This window comes from Leishmania donovani, chromosome 25, assembly GCF_000227135.1.
Source record: "Leishmania donovani BPK282A1 complete genome, chromosome 25".
NCBI lineage: Eukaryota > Euglenozoa > Kinetoplastea > Trypanosomatida > Trypanosomatidae > Leishmania > Leishmania donovani.
In genome coordinates this window covers 651,985-668,750 of record NC_018252.1, presented here as the reverse complement: position 1 = coordinate 668,750, position 16,766 = coordinate 651,985, and the positions used below count along the sequence as shown (strand labels likewise).

At 62.4% G+C, this 16,766-nt stretch overlaps 5 protein-coding genes across 5 annotated transcripts; all 5 read left to right on the top strand.

Annotated features, from left to right (window-relative positions):
- Positions 1-424: 424 nt before the first annotated feature.
- Positions 425-820, top strand: LDBPK_251780 (hypothetical protein, conserved; the record flags this gene model as incomplete). Its single annotated transcript, XM_003861460.1, has 1 exon — positions 425-820. The coding sequence occupies one exon, from the start codon at positions 425-427 to the stop codon at positions 818-820; it is 396 nt and encodes a 131-aa protein (XP_003861508.1).
- Positions 821-1,503: 683 nt separating this feature from the next.
- Positions 1,504-4,986, top strand: LDBPK_251770 (hypothetical protein, conserved; the record flags this gene model as incomplete). The annotated part of the gene is made up of 1 exon (XM_003861459.1): positions 1,504-4,986. The coding sequence occupies one exon, from the start codon at positions 1,504-1,506 to the stop codon at positions 4,984-4,986; it is 3,483 nt and encodes a 1,160-aa protein (XP_003861507.1).
- Positions 4,987-6,602: 1,616 nt separating this feature from the next.
- On the top strand, positions 6,603-7,439 carry LDBPK_251760 (hypothetical protein, conserved; the record flags this gene model as incomplete). The annotated part of the gene is made up of 1 exon (XM_003861458.1): positions 6,603-7,439. One exon carries the CDS (start codon positions 6,603-6,605, stop codon positions 7,437-7,439), a length of 837 nt encoding a protein of 278 aa, XP_003861506.1.
- A 1,023-nt stretch (positions 7,440-8,462) lies between these two features.
- On the top strand, positions 8,463-14,213 carry LDBPK_251750 (hypothetical protein, unknown function; the record flags this gene model as incomplete). The annotated part of the gene is made up of 1 exon (XM_003861457.1): positions 8,463-14,213. One exon carries the CDS (start codon positions 8,463-8,465, stop codon positions 14,211-14,213), a length of 5,751 nt encoding a protein of 1,916 aa, XP_003861505.1.
- Positions 14,214-15,584: 1,371 nt separating this feature from the next.
- Positions 15,585-16,190, top strand: LDBPK_251740 (rev7, putative; the record flags this gene model as incomplete). Its single annotated transcript, XM_003861456.1, has 1 exon — positions 15,585-16,190. One exon carries the CDS (start codon positions 15,585-15,587, stop codon positions 16,188-16,190), a length of 606 nt encoding a protein of 201 aa, XP_003861504.1.
- Positions 16,191-16,766: the final 576 nt, after the last annotated feature.

Genomic DNA, 16,766 nt, shown 5'->3' with positions numbered 1-16,766 from the left:
TCCCTCTTGCGCACGTCTTATGCGGCTTGTTTTTTTTTTTTTGGGGGGGGGGGTGCTCGTGAAGGCAGAGGACGCACATGCCGCCGCGTCTACACCCGTGCTTTGCCCCGGCAGCATACAACGAGGCTGTGTGTATGTGTTTGTGTGCGCATGTCTCTCTCCACTGCGTCTCTCCGCTCCCCCTCTGTCTCTCTCTCTCTCTTTCATGTGATCATTCCAACGGATTGAGTGTGCACTGTGTTGCCGCTGTTGTGATTTGGATTGGGGCTCACCCCGGGGAGGCTGACCGACACACACACGCACGTCATCGAGTGCTATAATATCGAAAAAAGAACGGCCCCAGCCAGGGGCTCTCCCTTCTGTGTGTGCGTGCGTCTGTGGTGTGCTGAAGATCCACCCGCGTATCCGACGTTACGCGCGGCACATGCTCTCCCAGTACCTGCGCAAGCGTGTCTCCGTGGTGACGGTAGATGGTCGTAATCTCGTCGGCGTACTCCACGCAGCCGATCAGCTGCTGAACATCGTACTCACATCCTGCGTCGAGCGCACTGGCGCGCCGTACGATTTCGACGATGGCGCGGCCGAAGAGGACAACGGTGGCGTTGTCGATGAAGGTGTCTCCACGGCTGTCAGCAGCGGTGGCACTGCAAGCGGCGCTCTGCCGCCCCTGGAAGAGGTACAACTAGGCGTGATGATGCTGCGCGGTGCCGACGTCGTTTCCATTGCTGCCATCGACGTGTACGAGGAGGCTGGCACAAACGTGAAGGATTGGCGAGGACGGGATATGCCGCCTGCTACTGCTGTAGCGAGGTCGTCGTGACGGTCGACTTAATCGACAGCACTGGCGCTCTTTCTGGTGTGTGTGTGTGTGTGTGTGTGTATGTGTGTGTGTCCGCGTGTGGGCGTGGCCGCGAGAAAAGCATTTTAAGCGTATTTGTATGCGCGGTTGTGTTCACGAGCGAGGCACTGCATTGTGTTCCGACGAGCGCCATCCAATCGGCGCGCAGGACGAACGCGTGAAGAAAAGCCTCAGGCCTGCAGCCTCTCAGCCCTCGCCCTCTGTTCTCCTTTGGCATGTGTGACAGAAGAAGGAAAGGAGCTGGTGATGCACGCTGTAGTGAGACGCTCCCGCTGAAGAGCAGGGTGGCGCACATCCCCGAAACTCTCCCAGCACGCCACATAGGTATATGTGTTTGCCACTGTGAAGTGTGCGCTCTGCAAGGTCGACAGGGGGTGAGGACAAGGGAAGGCGGACGAAAAGCAAGAGTTGTTCGGCTTCGGCGACTCTGCCGCTCCCAGCCCCATCTCTCCTCTCGCCCCTCCCCCTCTCCTCTCATGCACGTTCTCTCTCAGCGCGCACATCAACCGCTCTCTGTGCACGCCTCCGCTCCATCTCCACCTCGATCCTTCATCCCTCTTTCTTCATCGGTGCAAGGAGGCTAGCATTCATACACGTACGCGCACACACACGTACACACGCGGTATTGGCAAAGAAGGTGGAGTATGCGGGCGGGCGATCAGCGGCGCTACCACGACATTTTACGTCGTGAGGCCAGGCCGCAGGCGAGAAAACTCTGCAGCGGGTCGGCGCCCGTTGCCGCGCAGCTGAGCGGCAGCAGCCACGGTACCGAAGCGTTCCTTGCTTCCAGAAGCGGCGCCTCTCTTGTGTGCGACCCGCTGGCCGAGCTGAACATTCCCTCGACAGCAGTGCCGGAGGTGGTCGAGTACGTCTGCAGCCGCCGCGGCTTCACCTCGCTGCACCCCAACTTTCTTCGCTTTGAGCACCTGCGCTGCATCGTCTTGGCGCACAACGCACTCGAAACCCTCCACAATCTGCTCTTGCCATCATCGACGCTGGGTGCATCCTCGCCTGCCTCGACCATAACCGCCGCTGATGGACTCCCCCTTCTCCCGCCACCGCCTCCCCTTTACCGCGGATGTCGGCAGCTGACTCACCTCCACGCCGCGTACAACCGCATCAGCGACATTGCGGGTGGTACTGACATCCCGCGCCTCTTCCTCTTGGAGCACCTGTCGCTGGCGCACAATCAGCTTACAGGCCTCGGCAAGGTGCTGGATGCCCTGAAGCGGCTGCGAAACCTTCGCTTTCTGGACCTGCGCGGCAACCCGGTCACAGGGGAGCCGCGATACCGCGAGCGATGTATAGCGGCGCTCCCCCAGGTGGAGGTGCTTGATCACCAGTCCGTCACACCAAAGGAGCGCGAGGAGGCAGCGGCACCGGCGCGGTGGAACGGGCTCACACACGAGAACCGTTCGTGCAGCACCGCCACTTCCACTGCTACTGCGGTGAGCAGTGCTCGGCCGCGTACCTCGCCGAGTTGCACGAAAGGGCTTAGAGCGGCGGGCGACCCCTTCGCCAAGTCTCCCACGGCGAAGGACTTGGAGCGCGCCTACGCGGCCTACCTTTGCCAACAGCGGCAAGCACAGGAAGCGGCAGCGCAGAGCACCGCTGCTGCCTGTCGACAGCAAGAGGAGATATGGGAGTCCTTTCACGCTGTCTGGACACTCTCGCAGCCGGGCATGCCGCTCTCCGCTGATGGCTGGCAACGGACGCAGATGGCAGCGGCGGCAGCGGCTTCGGAGAGCGCCGAAGGAAACGGGGAAAGGCCGGACACGCAGAACGCCTTCCACTCTGCCCCTAGCTTTCGAGTGCCGGTATTCGACTCCGCCGGTCCTTCAGCCCCGTCATCGCCGCTGCACGCGGGCCGCAAGCAGATCAAGACACTGTCCGTCTCGCCTGCAACGACCAGTATCACGGCAGCGCCGGCGCCGACACACGTGAGTGTCGGCAGCGGCAAAGCAGCGCTGAACGTGACGATCGACGTGCCGTTTGATCGCCCTCTCTTTCCCTCGTCTGCCGAGACGGCCGGCACACCTGAGTCAGCCACCTCGCAGCTAGCAGTAGCAGCATCCACGAGATCAGGCCCCCTCCCCTCAGCCGCAATCGCTACCCCACTGCTGCCCTCGGTACACAATAGTTTGTATTTTCGTGCCGTCCGAGGCGGCTCGGCGACATCGTGCAAGGGCACAGCGCCGCTCCTTCCGACCGCGACCTCTCCACCTGCAGTGAGCCGGCTGCTGCCTGTGGAGGGGTTGGCGCCTGATCGACTCACCACGCTGCAGCGTACCCTTGAGGCCTCCGCTCAGGTTGTCCGCGTCGCAACCGCACGGCAGGGCTCGCTGGGACCACTGAAGAAGCTGTCCGTTGTGCAGGAGCGTGTAGGGTCAGGGCGGCGTAATGTCGCACCATCGCCGCCGCCGCCCACTGTCGCTGCCGCCACCAGCATTCCCGTTGAGTTCAGCACTTTGCGTGCCATTCAGGAAACCAAGTATGCCATCATTCCGCCGCCGTGGGAAGGCGCGAGCGCGCGCACCGCGGTTAGTGGTGCCAAGGAATCCGTCGCCAGGTCGCCGCGAGTCGTTGCGGCTTCACTGGGCGCCACCGGAGCCTCAGAGGCGACCCCCAACTGCATCGGTGTGGTCTCGCCCGCCACAACTCAGCAGGAGGCGCTCACGGAGATTCTGGTGCTACTGCACGACGTCTACTCCTTGAAGGAGCTCCAGGCGCTGGAGGGCGAGTATGGTGGCGCTGAACTACTGCGCCTGCTGCCGCTGCGCGAGTGGTCCGCCCTCGGGAGCGAAAGCGGAGCCGGCGAGGTCGTGAGCACCGCCGTGGCGGCGAGGCAGGCCATGACAGTCTTGTCGCATCCCGACAACGTCGGAAACGCGGCAGGCGGCGGTGGAGGCAACGTTCGTGGCCCTGCCTCCCAGCAAGACCGAAAATGCTTTGCCGCGTCCAAGGGAACTGCACACAGAGGCAATACTAGGGCCGGCTCGGCGGGCTTGGCTGCCACGCGTGGTGGCGGCGCCGACGCCGTCGGAGGAGTGCCAACGGTGGCCGCTGCCCTGGACGCTGCGCGAGCGGCGCTGCGTAGGGAGCCACAGCTGGTGTGGCAGCTTCTCACAGGCCCCTACATAGTGGCAGGAGCGACGGCTGGAGGAAACCCCAGCGTTGTAGTGGTCCTTGGCAAGAGCAGCGAGGACGCCGGCGGGTCGGTCAGCCTCATCCGCAAGAGCAGTAACAGCAGCGCCGCCAACACGGCATCCCCTGCGGAGGCCATAATCAGCAGCAATGCAGGAGCCAGAGCCAACGCTGCAGCCGCCTCTGCCCCTCCGGTTTCCCTGCAGGACCCCGAGGCAGTGCAACACCTTGTGCGGCCGATCGGCCCGTACGCATCGCACGTGCTGGGTCCGTTGCTGACGCTGCTGCGGGCGCCTGTGGCCGAGGAGGGCGTGGAGTCGATGTGCGAGGCCCTTGCGGCGCACCACGCCCTGCACGAGAGAACCATGGCGGCGGCGTCGATGTTGAAGGCCACCGCCGCAGAGCTTCAGCCTCGTTCCTCTAGCGCCGGGTTCAGGAACAAGAAGGAGTCGCTGCTGGTGACGGAGGAGAACGGCAGCGCCGAGGCGAAGAGCAGGAAGCCGGCCAGGGCTGCAGCACTGACCTTCTTCCCCGACGGCGGGGCTTCAGCGCCCCTTTTGTCTGTGCCCTCTGCAGTGGGCCCCCAAACGCGCTCCTCCGCGAAAGCCGCGCAGATGCTCCTGCAGCAGCATCCACGGCAGCGGGTCGATACACAGCTCACCCTCACCGCGGTTCTGACCGCACTTCTCTTCTCGCCGGCTTTTGTGCGCTCGCGCGTCGCCTACCTGGAGGAAAAGCTGACGCGTGCGACGTCGGCGACGGCAGCCGCCAGCGTCATAGCCACTGCCGATCATGCAGGTCAGAAGGGCGGCGGTGCTGCGGCAACGCTGCCCCTCCTCTTCCACCGCGTGCAGGCAGTGAAAATGCACGCTGCACGCATCGAGGCCGCGCTGGCGGCGGCCGGCCCGTCTGCGACAACGAGTGAAGCGTTGCGTCTCCTTGACCCTGCGCAGGTGCTGGCCGCCTACACTGGCCGCCGTTAGCGCGCCGCGCGAGCAGCGTGTAGCGGCAGCTGAGGCTCAGGAGGGGGAATGCAAGGATGCGGATGATGCAAGTGGTGTGATGCTCCCAACCTCACCGGTCTACACTCTGCCTCCTCCTTGCCAACGTGTGTGAAGGGTGGGGTTTGACACCAAGACGGTACCGACTGCGGCTGCTGCGATCCTCCTTGTTTCGCTGTGGTCTGGTGTATCCGCCTTTCATGGAAAGACGCATCGGCGTTGGTGATGATGCGAGGTTTCGATCTCCGTGTGAAGCATGCCTCTGCTCTCCCCTTGCGCAGACTACCCACCCCTTCCCCTTCTCTTACTTCACTGTCTTCCAGCCCTCTCTCTATCTTCGCTTGCCTTCTCTATTTCGTCTCCTCGTCATGGCGTTGAGCGTCTAGGTCGTAGATGTATCACACGCACACACACACCGTTTCCCCCTCCCTTCCCGTCGAAGCAGCTGATAAAGGAGATGCGCGTTGTGGCGTGCATATCTGTGCGTCTGCGTGTATGCGCAGATACAGCTCTTTCAGCACTTTAGGGCTTATGTACATAAAGGTATATATATATATATATATGTATGCGTGTGTGTGTGTGTGTTTATTTATGTGCGCGCACGTGTCTCATGATTGACTGATGTGAAAAAGAAAACGGAAACGAAAAGCAAAAGTGTTTTTCTTCATTACTTGTTGCTACCCTTCCTCGCGCCCCCAACTCCACCACCGCCGCCGTCGTGCTTTCCCACACAGACAAGTACCATGTCACCTCCTGCTTACGTACAGGACTGTACTGTGTGACTCTGTGTTTGCCTCTCGCCTTCCCTCGCGTGCGTGCGTGCGTGTGTGCGGGCCTCCTTTCTTTATCGCTTCTCTACCTCTGTTGTATAATGGAAGGCTTTCTTGTGTTCTTGGAAGCATCGTCTCTGCACGCTCCGTCCTTCTCTGTCGTCCCTCTTTCGCTTCCTTGTCCTCCGCGCTCGTGAGCGGATCCCTCTATCCTGCTCCTCTTGTCGCATGTTCTATACGCTACCATCACCCCGCTGTCATCGCTGTTCCCCTCCCGCTACCCTGCAAACACTTTTACGTTGTTCGTTGCTTCGTCTTTCCGTTTCCTACTGTACAACTCACTGCCGTTAACAGCAGTTGCCGTCGTCATGTGATCGTGGATGTGCCCGTGTGCGCGGTGGCTTCTCACGAAGACGTCGCCGCAGCCTCTCCCGCCTCTCTCCCCTGCGCGTTTATCAGGTTCTCCAGCTCGAATCGCTGGATCCGTTCTCTAGACCCGCCACGAGAGGGCACCCGTCCGCGATGCGCATGTATGTGGATGTATCCATCCTGCGCACCTGGTATAACGGCCGCTGAACGCCGCTTCCGCTCCTCCCTACTGCTGCCAGGACAACGAACTGGTGCGATGACCACCCCTTTGATGCACCGCCACTGTCGATCCACCTCTTAACCGGTCCTCCGCTGCCCCGGCACACACACAGACGCACACGCACACTTCTCTCTCTGTGTTACTGGATTGCGTGCGGCTCCCCAAGCTGAGTCCTCCTCTTCCTCCCTCCCCCTCTCCGAGCTGGCGCCACGGCCATCTTCGTTGCAAGACTCACCGAGATGCTCGCCCAGTGTTCTCTCTTCGCGCGACCGCGGGTATTCAAGGGTCTTGTGCTGCGATCGCACGCTCCTGTCGCGTGCTGGGATGCCTCTCTGCCCTGGATGGCGCAGCAGCAGCGCCGATGCTCCTCCTTCGCCTCCGCCACGCCAGCCGCGCCCAGCACTGATGCGGGAAAAGGTAACTACTTTCATTTCTTCCGGATTGCCAAGCACCCCGACCTCGATGTGGCGGCTTTGCAGAAGAAGTACCACAACCTCCAGCGCCTCGTGCACCCCGACCAACGGCACGTGCAGGCGCAGCAGCAGCAGGCAGAGGCGGCCGATGTTGCCCCCGCGACCTCGGGATCGCCGCTGCCGTTTGCGTGCACCTCCAACGAAACGAAGAGCAGCACCGATGTCTCCACGTACGCCAACGCCGCGTACGAGACTCTGCGGGCGCCGTATTCGCGCTGCCGCTACCTCTCTCGCCTCGTGAAGGCCGAAGAAGTCAAGGGTAGCCCGCTCAGTGCAGCAGAGGAGGAGGAGCTGCTGGTCGAGGACGACCAGCGCACCATGAAGGCGCGTGAGGTGCGACCCGATGCCCCCATGAGCGATGACTTCCTCATGGAGATGCTGGCTATGAACGAGTTGATCTTCGCTGGCGACTCGTCAGACGAGGGCGTGCGTCGGCAGTGGTCTGTGCTCCGCTTCGACCTCGAGGACCGCGCCGTTGGCTACTTCAAGGACGCCGTCAAGAGCTGGAATGACGGCGATATGGGCGCCTTTCATCACATCGTCCACGAGTGGACGTACGTGGCCACAGCACTGAACAATCTGAAGGAGCGCATGCTCGAGTAGGCGAAGCGCAAAGACTTCTTGGCTGTTTTGGTGGGGTGTTGGTGACGGTGCCACGGCAGACGCAGCGCGTAGGCGTTTTCTCGCTTGCTCGTCACCTCCGCCCCCCCCCTCGACCCTTACCTCTTGCCATGTCCTGACTCCTACTCTCTTCGGTCTTATTGATGGCCTTGCCGTAACTTCTACACACACCATCGGCCCCATCCTTTACCTTTACGCCCACTCCGTCATCCCCGGATGACAGGTGTGGCGGGCACGCGCCCCTCTCAGTGCGTCGTATCTCAGGGCCCCGGGCGCCCCCACCCCCATCTCTCTATCTGTGCGGAGGGCCAAGCAGCCCCCCTCCTCCTCCTCCTGTTCCTGCTGAATGCCGAGCTACTGTTGGTGGTGACAGAGTCAAGCGCTTACGACGTGGGGAGGTCAGGGCGGTTTACTGCTACGGGTGTCGGCGGTCAGGGCCCGGATGGCGTTGCGTCGGATCGACCCGCAACTGCGAACACGCCTGTACCAGCCACCTGATGGGCGAAGCGCCAGCGTGTGTCTAGCACTGCTTCACACCACGCGATGTGGGGCCTGTGACACACGCGGATAAGAAACAGAAAGGTACTACTTGTAAAGTTAGGGTGTCAGCGCGCACCAAGTCTATCCTTGTCTTGCACACACGCACGCACACCTCCCCAACGCACGCTCTCACACGCCCCACATCACGTGTGTGTACGTGTGCCATTCGGTTTGGTCTTGTCATGGCTGCTACACTCTTCTCTTTTCATGTATTGAGCGTGGCTCTCGGTGACTTCTTTTTCCGCATCTGCATCGCCCCCGCCCTGCTCCTCTCACACCCCCTTTCCCCTTGATCCTGTTTTCAGCGGACTGGCGCCAACCCCACCCCTACCCCTCCACTCCACCCACGCACAAACACGTACGCCGCGTTGCACAGAGCGCCGCGGCACCACCCACAGTCCAGCGCCGCAGTGCCTCTCCCGGCTCGCGGCCGCAGAACGCTCTCCCCCCCCCGCCTGCTCGAATATGCCAAAAGGTGACTCGGCGGTGCGCGGGCCAACGATGACGTCACCGTCAAAGTTGGCTTCGCGCGCACCTCCGGCTCGATCGGCCAGCAGCTACCGGCGTCCGAACGCGCGGTCAGGCAAGCAGCAGCAAGCAATCGTCCCAAGCCTTGGGCACATGGCGCCGCACAGCCCTCCCGTATCGCGCCCTGCCGCAGCGGCGCGGCCATGGCTGTCTTCTGCTTCCATGCGGGGCACACCAGCAGCGCAGCGGATGCCTTCCACCCACTACGCTGCACGTAACTTCTCGGATGCGGCGCGGGTCCCACGCCCACCCAATGCAGAGACGTGCATAACTCGTCAGACGTGCGTGAGAGCGCTTCCGAGCTCTCAGGCGGCGCCGGCGGCAGCGCCCACGGCAACCGAGGCGCCGGCCTACTACGTTGTCGGCGGCGCCGTGGTGAACCCGCAGCTAATGGTGTCGCCATCTGTCCAAGAGGAAATACGCGAAGTGCGTTCGTTGAGCGTACTTCCTGACGCGCTTCTCCGCCCAGGTATTGGGCCGCAGCTCAACGATACCCGCGGCGCGGCGGCAGCGGCTGCCTCGGCCGGCGACGAAACGCAGCGCAAAAGCGGGTCTCCGGACAGAACCCGCGCATTTGGAGGGACTTGGGGGGCGGCCAGTGGCGGCGCCTCTCGCCGGTCACGCGGACGGGCAGCGTCGCCGACCTGCGCCGCCTCGTCCTCGGTCTGCAGAGGCACAGATGACGCCGTAGTCACGGTGGAGGCGATCCGCACCGGTCGCCCTCGCGCCGAGAACGTACCGCTGCTGCAGCAGACCCTCGAAAACACCGCCACGGCGAGCTCGCTCGGCCTTTTGCGTCGCCTCTACGGCACCACAGGCGAGGATGTGATCGAGGTTGCCCACACAAACCCGCGCAGCGGTGCGTTGGAGCCGCCACGGCTGCAGTATCACCTCGCCCAAGAGCTGCTTCCCGAGCTTACGGGGGCCGAAGCACAGCTCAAGACCCTCGCAAGTGCTCGACGGCGCATTGACTGGGATGTGAGCATCCCGACTGCCGACACACTTCCGCCCCCCGCGATAGCCTTCACGACGGCGAGCAACGGTGCGCCGGTGGCGACGCTGAACTCGGTTCGCTTTAGGGTGGACACAACCACCCTCGTGATGCAGCGCGAGTATACGACAGACTCTGCCACAGCCGTTGGCGGCGGCACGCCGGTGGCCGGGGCGGCAGTGGCCTCGGTCGGTGGACGCCCGCGCACAGCGAAGTCTGCGCTCATGCATGAGGAAGAAAATGTCGGCCTCGACATCACCCGCGAGGACCGCATTGGTAGCAGTGGGTTGTACTGCATTCACCATCTCGTTGGGCTGCGGCCCGGCTTAGGCGAGCAGGTCGGGCTGGAGCGCGTGCTCGAGTACAAGGTGGTCGCGTCAGTGAGGAACCTGTTCGTTGCGCCACCGTACATCAACGCCAGCACCGGGGACCTTTTCATGGAGCTCAACACCTCGCTGCAAGGCACCGCAAAGCTCACCATCACCGGCGTGGACTGCGGCAGCGTGGACCCGGACGCAGGGGCTGTGCTGAAGAGCAGCAACACGCTGACCTGCCATCTCGTGTTGCAGCATAGCACGAGCGCAGCTGCCACCAAGGCAGAGCGTGACCAGACGGTCGCCAGCACTATGGGTGGTGGTGGCACGCATTACGCACACGTGCCGTCGGCCGCAGCGCGATTTGCGCGCGCGATCACGGCCGGAACTGCGGCAAACGCCGCCGCCATGGCACAGCGCTCTGCTCGCGACAGCAGTGGCGCAGAAGCGCAAGGCGCAGACGGCTTTTCTCTTTCCCTCGCCCACTTCAACCAAGAGGCCACCGGGTCGATCCCAGCGGCGGTGTCAGGGACCAGTGCAGGTCGTATAAACCGCACGCCGTCCCCAGCGAAGGACGGCGTGGCCGCCGGAGCACCGAATCCAGTGGCACAGCTGGAGAAGCAAGCACCCTTAGGCCAGCCGCGGCGCAACAGCCTTGATGTGCAGAGCATGGCCGCACGCAACGTCGCAGAAGCGGCGGCGGTGGCCATCTCGGCAGCTTATGCACCAGCAGCACAAAACGGCGCCGCGGCAGGTGGAGCTGCTCACGACCTCCGCGGAGGGAACGGCACGGTGGGCAAGAAGGCGGACAGCCGGCATCGCGCCCATCACTACCTCTTTCCTGCCACCAATCCACACGAGCTGCGCTACGCCTGTTACACAGAGACAACGCGGCTCCGCCGGCTGCAGCAGCGCAAGATGCAGCAGGCAGGAGATAAGGCCGAGCAAGGAGCAGCGGCCCAGAAATGGTGTCATCAACAGCCGCGGCGTGCATCCGCGACCTCGAGCAGCGGTAGTCCGCCGCAGGCGAGAACCACATTGTCGAATGACGAGGGCGACAAGGACCTGAGCGGGACATCGGCGGTGGACTCTGACAGTCGAAGCCAGCCGGCGACATCGTCGGTCGGCAAGGAACGGAAGCGGCGCAAGCCAAAGGTGGAGGTGCTGGAGCTCGAGCCGCAGTCGGGCACAAACGGGCCTGTCTCAGCACCAGCCACGACCTCATGGGAGCCGCAGTGGCCGAACAGTGCGTCAAACAGCGACGGCCAGGCCTCGCCGGCGCACCGCCACGGCGACGGCTCCGAGACGACCCCGGGGAAGAGTGGCGACGTCTGCGACGCCGACGCGGCGGCGAACCGCGAGCTGCGCTGCCCTCCCCTGCCGACCACCTTCTTCTTCATGGACAGTCTGCAGTCGCCGCTGGGCTACATGCGGCTGACCGGGTGGCAGGACCGCCTGATAACCCTGTTCCGCGAGGAGGACAAGGACCTCCTGCGCAGTGAACCACGAACCCGCTTCAAGCACGAGGCCCTTCAGGAACTCAGCGACGGCGCGCTGGCTGGTATGATCGCCAACTTGTACTTGTGTAACGGCGGCATCGGCAACAGCAGCGTCAGTGGCAGTGGCAGACGCGCATCCGTGCACCCCCGCCGCGGGTCCTCCACGGCAGCGTCGCGCAACTTGAGCGGTGGCGCCGACAGCATCTTCTGTCACAGCAGCCCCAACATCAACAACCCCTTCGCCATCCTCGCAAACCGCGGCGGCGTCACGGCGAACGGCTGCAGCGCCGGCGGCGGCGTTCAGCTCAAGGCCTCGGTCGAAGTGACAACGGAAAAGACGTTTGCGATGCTGCGGCGGCTCATCTTGTGCTTGGCAGTGGAAGAGGAACGGGCGTCGACGCAGCTGTACAACGACACGGTGCAGCTCTGCAACCAGTTCTGCCACAGCGCCTTGCTTAAGACAACCGCCCTAACGCGCGGCACCCGAGAAGGGCTGCAACAAGCGGCAGCGGCGATCCTGTCTGCTGGGTCGCCTGCCTCGCCAAGGAAGGTGTGCACGAGCGGCGGTGGGCCTGACGGCAACGCGAGGCTCTCTGGGAAGGACATCGAGTTACTGCGCTCGCTGGAAGACGCACTGGAGCTGTCCATGACGACCATGCTGATTGTCGGGGCCTACGGCGAGGCCGTCGAGTACGCGCTTCAGCGTGTCCACACGCTGTGCCTGCTGGAGGGTGATACGGACGCGCTGGTGAACGCGGCGCAACGCGACTTGGCGGAGGCGTACTTTTTCTACGGCGACTACGTCACAGCCGCCACAATCGCCGAGGATGTCGTGATGCTCACGCGTCAGCTCTGCGACGACGTCCCCGACGCGTACGAGGTGGTCGAGGCAGAGCTGCTGTGTACCGTCGCCTGTGTCGCGGCCGGTAAGCGCGATCGGCTTCCACACTACATAGATAACCTCGAGCTCAACATGCTTCCAGTGGACCATGGCAGCGACAGTGTGGCGCGCGCGGCGCAGCCCCTACAACAAGCGCAGCTGCGCCTTGTGCTGGTGTTCGCGAAGACGTACCTCGGGCGTAGCGGGCCCGTCGGAGCCACGGCGGGCGCTCTCGCCGCCACCGGGGCAGCCACCACCGCCAACGACGACATGCAGCAGAAGCGCAGTGCAGCCGGCAGCGCATTACCTGTCAGCACGGGAGACATGGTTACACTGTTGCGGGAAGCGGTGCAGCTGCTTCGCGGCAGAGGCGATCTACAGGAGATGGAGCAGGGCTTCTTCACGGTGTTCCCGAGCCAGGTGCGGCCGTCCATAGCATGCGACGGTGATGATAGCGGCACCTCCACGATGCTGCACACATGTGGGCGCGGACGGGGGGCTTTCACGACGGGCCGCGGCTCCGCTAAGCCGGTGCGAGTTTTCGGCCACCCCAGCGCCTTGAGCAGCGGCGAAGGCGAGGATTCCGGCGACGTCGCAGCCAAGATGGAAGCGGCGCAGAAGCGGCTGCGGTGGAACTTGCTGTGCTTTGCGGGCGCGCAGCTCCTCCAGAACGACCACGAGCAGGAAGGCATAGAGGTCGTAGAGAGCGCTGTAAAGGAGCTGGTGCTCGGCAAGCATCGCCACGTGGAGCGCCATCAGCGCGCCACCCTTGCGGCGGTGCTGTGGGTGGGACTTATGCTCGCGAAGAGCAGAATGCAGCCGGGGCAGGTGACAGATATCATGCCCATACTGAAGGAGATGGCTGACCGCGTCGTCCGCACCCGCGGCCCTCTGCACCCGCTTGCTGCCAGGGCCAACCTGCTCTACGCCTACGTCGAGCACTACGTGACCAATAGCCGGCACAGCGCCAGCCTGGCCACGCGCAGCATGTCCGCCTTGGAGCGAGGGGTCGGGCCGCAGTCCTACGACCGGCTCATGGCCCACTACGTGGTTGGATTGATGGCCGAGGCACAGCAGCGTTGGCGGCCTGCCATCGAGCACTTGAGCGCTGCCTACGCCATTGCGCAGACAAACCGCTTGGCCGAGGACGACTTGATCTTGATGGACACGCAGTTCCTGGGCGCGGTTCTGCTTTGCCCGCCGACGGCGGTGCTTGATCTCGACATGGCCACTCTTTGCGCGCGGTTCGAGGAGCGCCTGCAGCGCCTGCGAGAGCGCGTCGGCCCGCACAGCGAGAGACTTGTGGTGCCGCTGTGGAACACGGCGGAACTGTTTTACTTGCTAAAGAACACGGACAGTGCCATCGAGTGCCTGCAGCAGACTACGCGGCTGCTGGACCGCCGCGGCGTCCTGCTCGTATCCACCGATGTGCTGAAGCCAAAGGATGTGCTTATGTTGGAGCAGCAAGAGGCGATGGGTAGCAGCGCTGGTAACGAGGGTTATGGCGGCAGGGCTGTCCGAAGCTGCGCTGCGCAGGCCGCCGAGGCCCGCGAGCGAGGCGAGCACCTCGTGGCCCAGCGCAACGCTCTCGTTCAGACATCCTTCGACACCGTCTCGCAGGCCTTACACCTTGCCGCGACGCTGTTCATGTGGGCAGCCATGCTTGAGTCGCAAGGCTGCACGACCGAAGCTCGAGAAAAATACGGTCAGTCGCTCGCCCTCTACGAGGCGTCCCACCTCGGCGACAACTCGCTCGCCGCCGTGCGCATCATGGAGGCGCTGTCCAAGTTGCTCTATACTGTCGGTGAGTGCGGCGATGCTCTGATATGGGCGCGCAAGGCGGTCGATCTGCTGCACATCCACTACCCAAAAGAATGGTCGCTGGAGCACGCGGCGGCGCGGAAGCTCGTGGACGCCACGGAGCATCGTCTGCTTGTGGTGGAGGGCACGTACGTGGTGCAGAGCGGGCTGCCCACTCACAGCGAGTTTGTGGAGCTCCTGTGAAGCATCGGGAGATGGTGTGGCACCTCCATCCTGGCGCGCACATGTACAGTAAGGTACGCAACCAAGTACCATAATGCATCCACCCACGATTTCTAGTAGCGCTTCCACGCGCTCGTTTCTGTATCGACATGAGCGCACCACGCGCGCACACACAGCGATGCATCAGCTTCTCTCCGTGCGCACTTATCCGAGCCGCGCGCAGCCGTCCTCATGGAACCCCCGCTTTGGGCGTCCGTGTCTGCGTGTATCTTGGGACGAGTCAAAGGCTCGTCTGTGTGGACGTGTATGTCTGTGCAAGCTGCACGCGTGGCCGGTGTCGTCACTGGTGCTTTCCCACCACCACCACCACCACACCCCACCTCTTCCTATCACGAGCGTGCCTATACATCTATATGTGTATCTGTATGTATCCATCCGCTTCCCTTTCCTTCCCCCGACTCCTGCTGCTGCTGCTGCTGCGACCGCTCGTTCCAATGGTGTGGCGTTATATCAACGGCGCCGATGACATTTTGAATGTGGGATGCGCGCATGTGTGCTTTACATAGTGGTGGTGGTTCGCATATGCCTCCGCGCATAAATACACACGGCCAAGCACACACACGTTTGTATATATATATATGTGTGTGTATACATATATATATATATATGTATATGTATATATGTGTGCGTGTGGCTGTGTGGGAGCGCGAACGATGTATGCTAGCAGGCTATTTCTTTTATGACCGTTTCTTTGTTTTGTTTTCCTGTCTTCGTGATTGTGCGAGGCTTCGTGATGGAGCCGGTGGTGATACAGTAACTTCACGGGGGTAGATGGCATGCCCTCCATGTTGTGGCACATGTGGTGTGTGTGTGTGTGTGTGTGCTTGGCATTGTTATCGATGGTCGCGAGAAAGACGCAAAACGTCGAGAATATGTTTATGTATGGTATAGCGTATCTCTCACTCGCTGCCCCAGCACACACTTGTCGACGCCGCATACACCTACAAACGCTAAGGGCACATACTGAAAAAATCACTGAGACATGCGACACATGTGTCACGGGGCGTCTCCCTACCGAATGTCTGTGTAACAGGGGGATGATGGGCAAGCAAGGGCATCATCCACGGCGCTCTCGCTCGACTCTCCCTCCACGATCACCACCCCTCCCCTTCGGTTGTATTGGTCGTCTCCCATGCATGCAAATGTGCGCCTGCGACGCCGCACCTACTCTCGCGCGCGCGCGCGTCGCTCAGCGACTTGGATACACACATACACACGTAAAGGAAGGACATATCGGGACGGCAGCGGCTTCCGCTGAGCCGTCACTCTTCTTTCCACCCTCATTTGTCCCCATCACCTCAGGAGCGCACGCCTGCGCGCACGGCATGAGCCATGACGCAGACGACTCACGCCATCTCCCTCACCGGCTCCGTCGCCACCGTCACGGAGTACCTCGGCTTTGCCATTAATAATATTCTCTACCAGCGAGGTGTCTACCCGCCAGACGACTTCCAGCAGGTGAAGAAGTTCGGTCTGTCGCTCATGATCTCCACTGATGCAGATTTGAACGCGTACCTGACGGAGCTTCTACAGCAGATTTCGTCGTGGATTGCGCACGGAACGTGCCGGCGTCTGGTGATACTTATTACCGACGTTCCGTCAGTGCAGACGCTGGAGCGGTGGGAGATCAACATAGAAACAGAGCCCGCAGCGTCGTCGTCGCGCTTGCACGGCGGCGGTCGCAAGAGCGAGGAGGACGTTCGCATGGAGATTCAAGCCGTGATGCGGCAGATCACCGCCTGCGTGTCCTTCCTGCCTGTGATTACACAGCCATGTGCCTTCGACCTGCTCGTGTACACATCTGCAGACGCGCAGGTGCCGTCGACAGCGTGGGAGCCGAGCGACCCGCAAGTGCTCAAGCGCGGCACCGAAGTCAAACTGCGCTCCTTCACCACGTCCTTCCACCACGTCGACACGAGTGTGGTCTATCGTGAGTAACAGGGCCACCAGCGCGTGTGTGTGCGCGTGCGCAAGAGGGGTGAATGGAGGCGTGAAGTAGTGCGGCGACGGAGGCAAGCAACCACCTCGCCTCTCTTCCTACCCCTCCTTTTGACGCGCTGCCGCGTCTGCATGTGCGGGCCGCTCACTGCCTCCTTAGATGGCCATCTGATGCTGCCTTGGGAGGGGGGGACTAGGACTGTGGGTGTGGGTAAAGAGAGAGCACGCCGTGAATGGGATGCTCGTGGTGGTGATGGTGGCAGGGCATGCGATGTGCCGATGCATGTGTCTTTCGCGCCTCCCTCCCTTCCACTTCTCTCGCCTTGGTCATCTGCATCTTCAGCAGCAGCAGAAAAGCAAAGAGCGAAAAGGTCAGCGGCACCCCTCATCAGCGCGCCTCTCCCTCCGCTGTCGTCTCAACGGTATGTGTGTGGGCGCACAGAGGCTTGAAGATCGCGCAACCACGCGAAGGCGCGATGGCGAGGGCAGTGTGGGCACAAAATTAGAAGCCGGCGGACGCAGACTGGGCGAGGCTTGCGCATTTTGTGGCCCGACGCTTCTCTTTGGCTCAACACG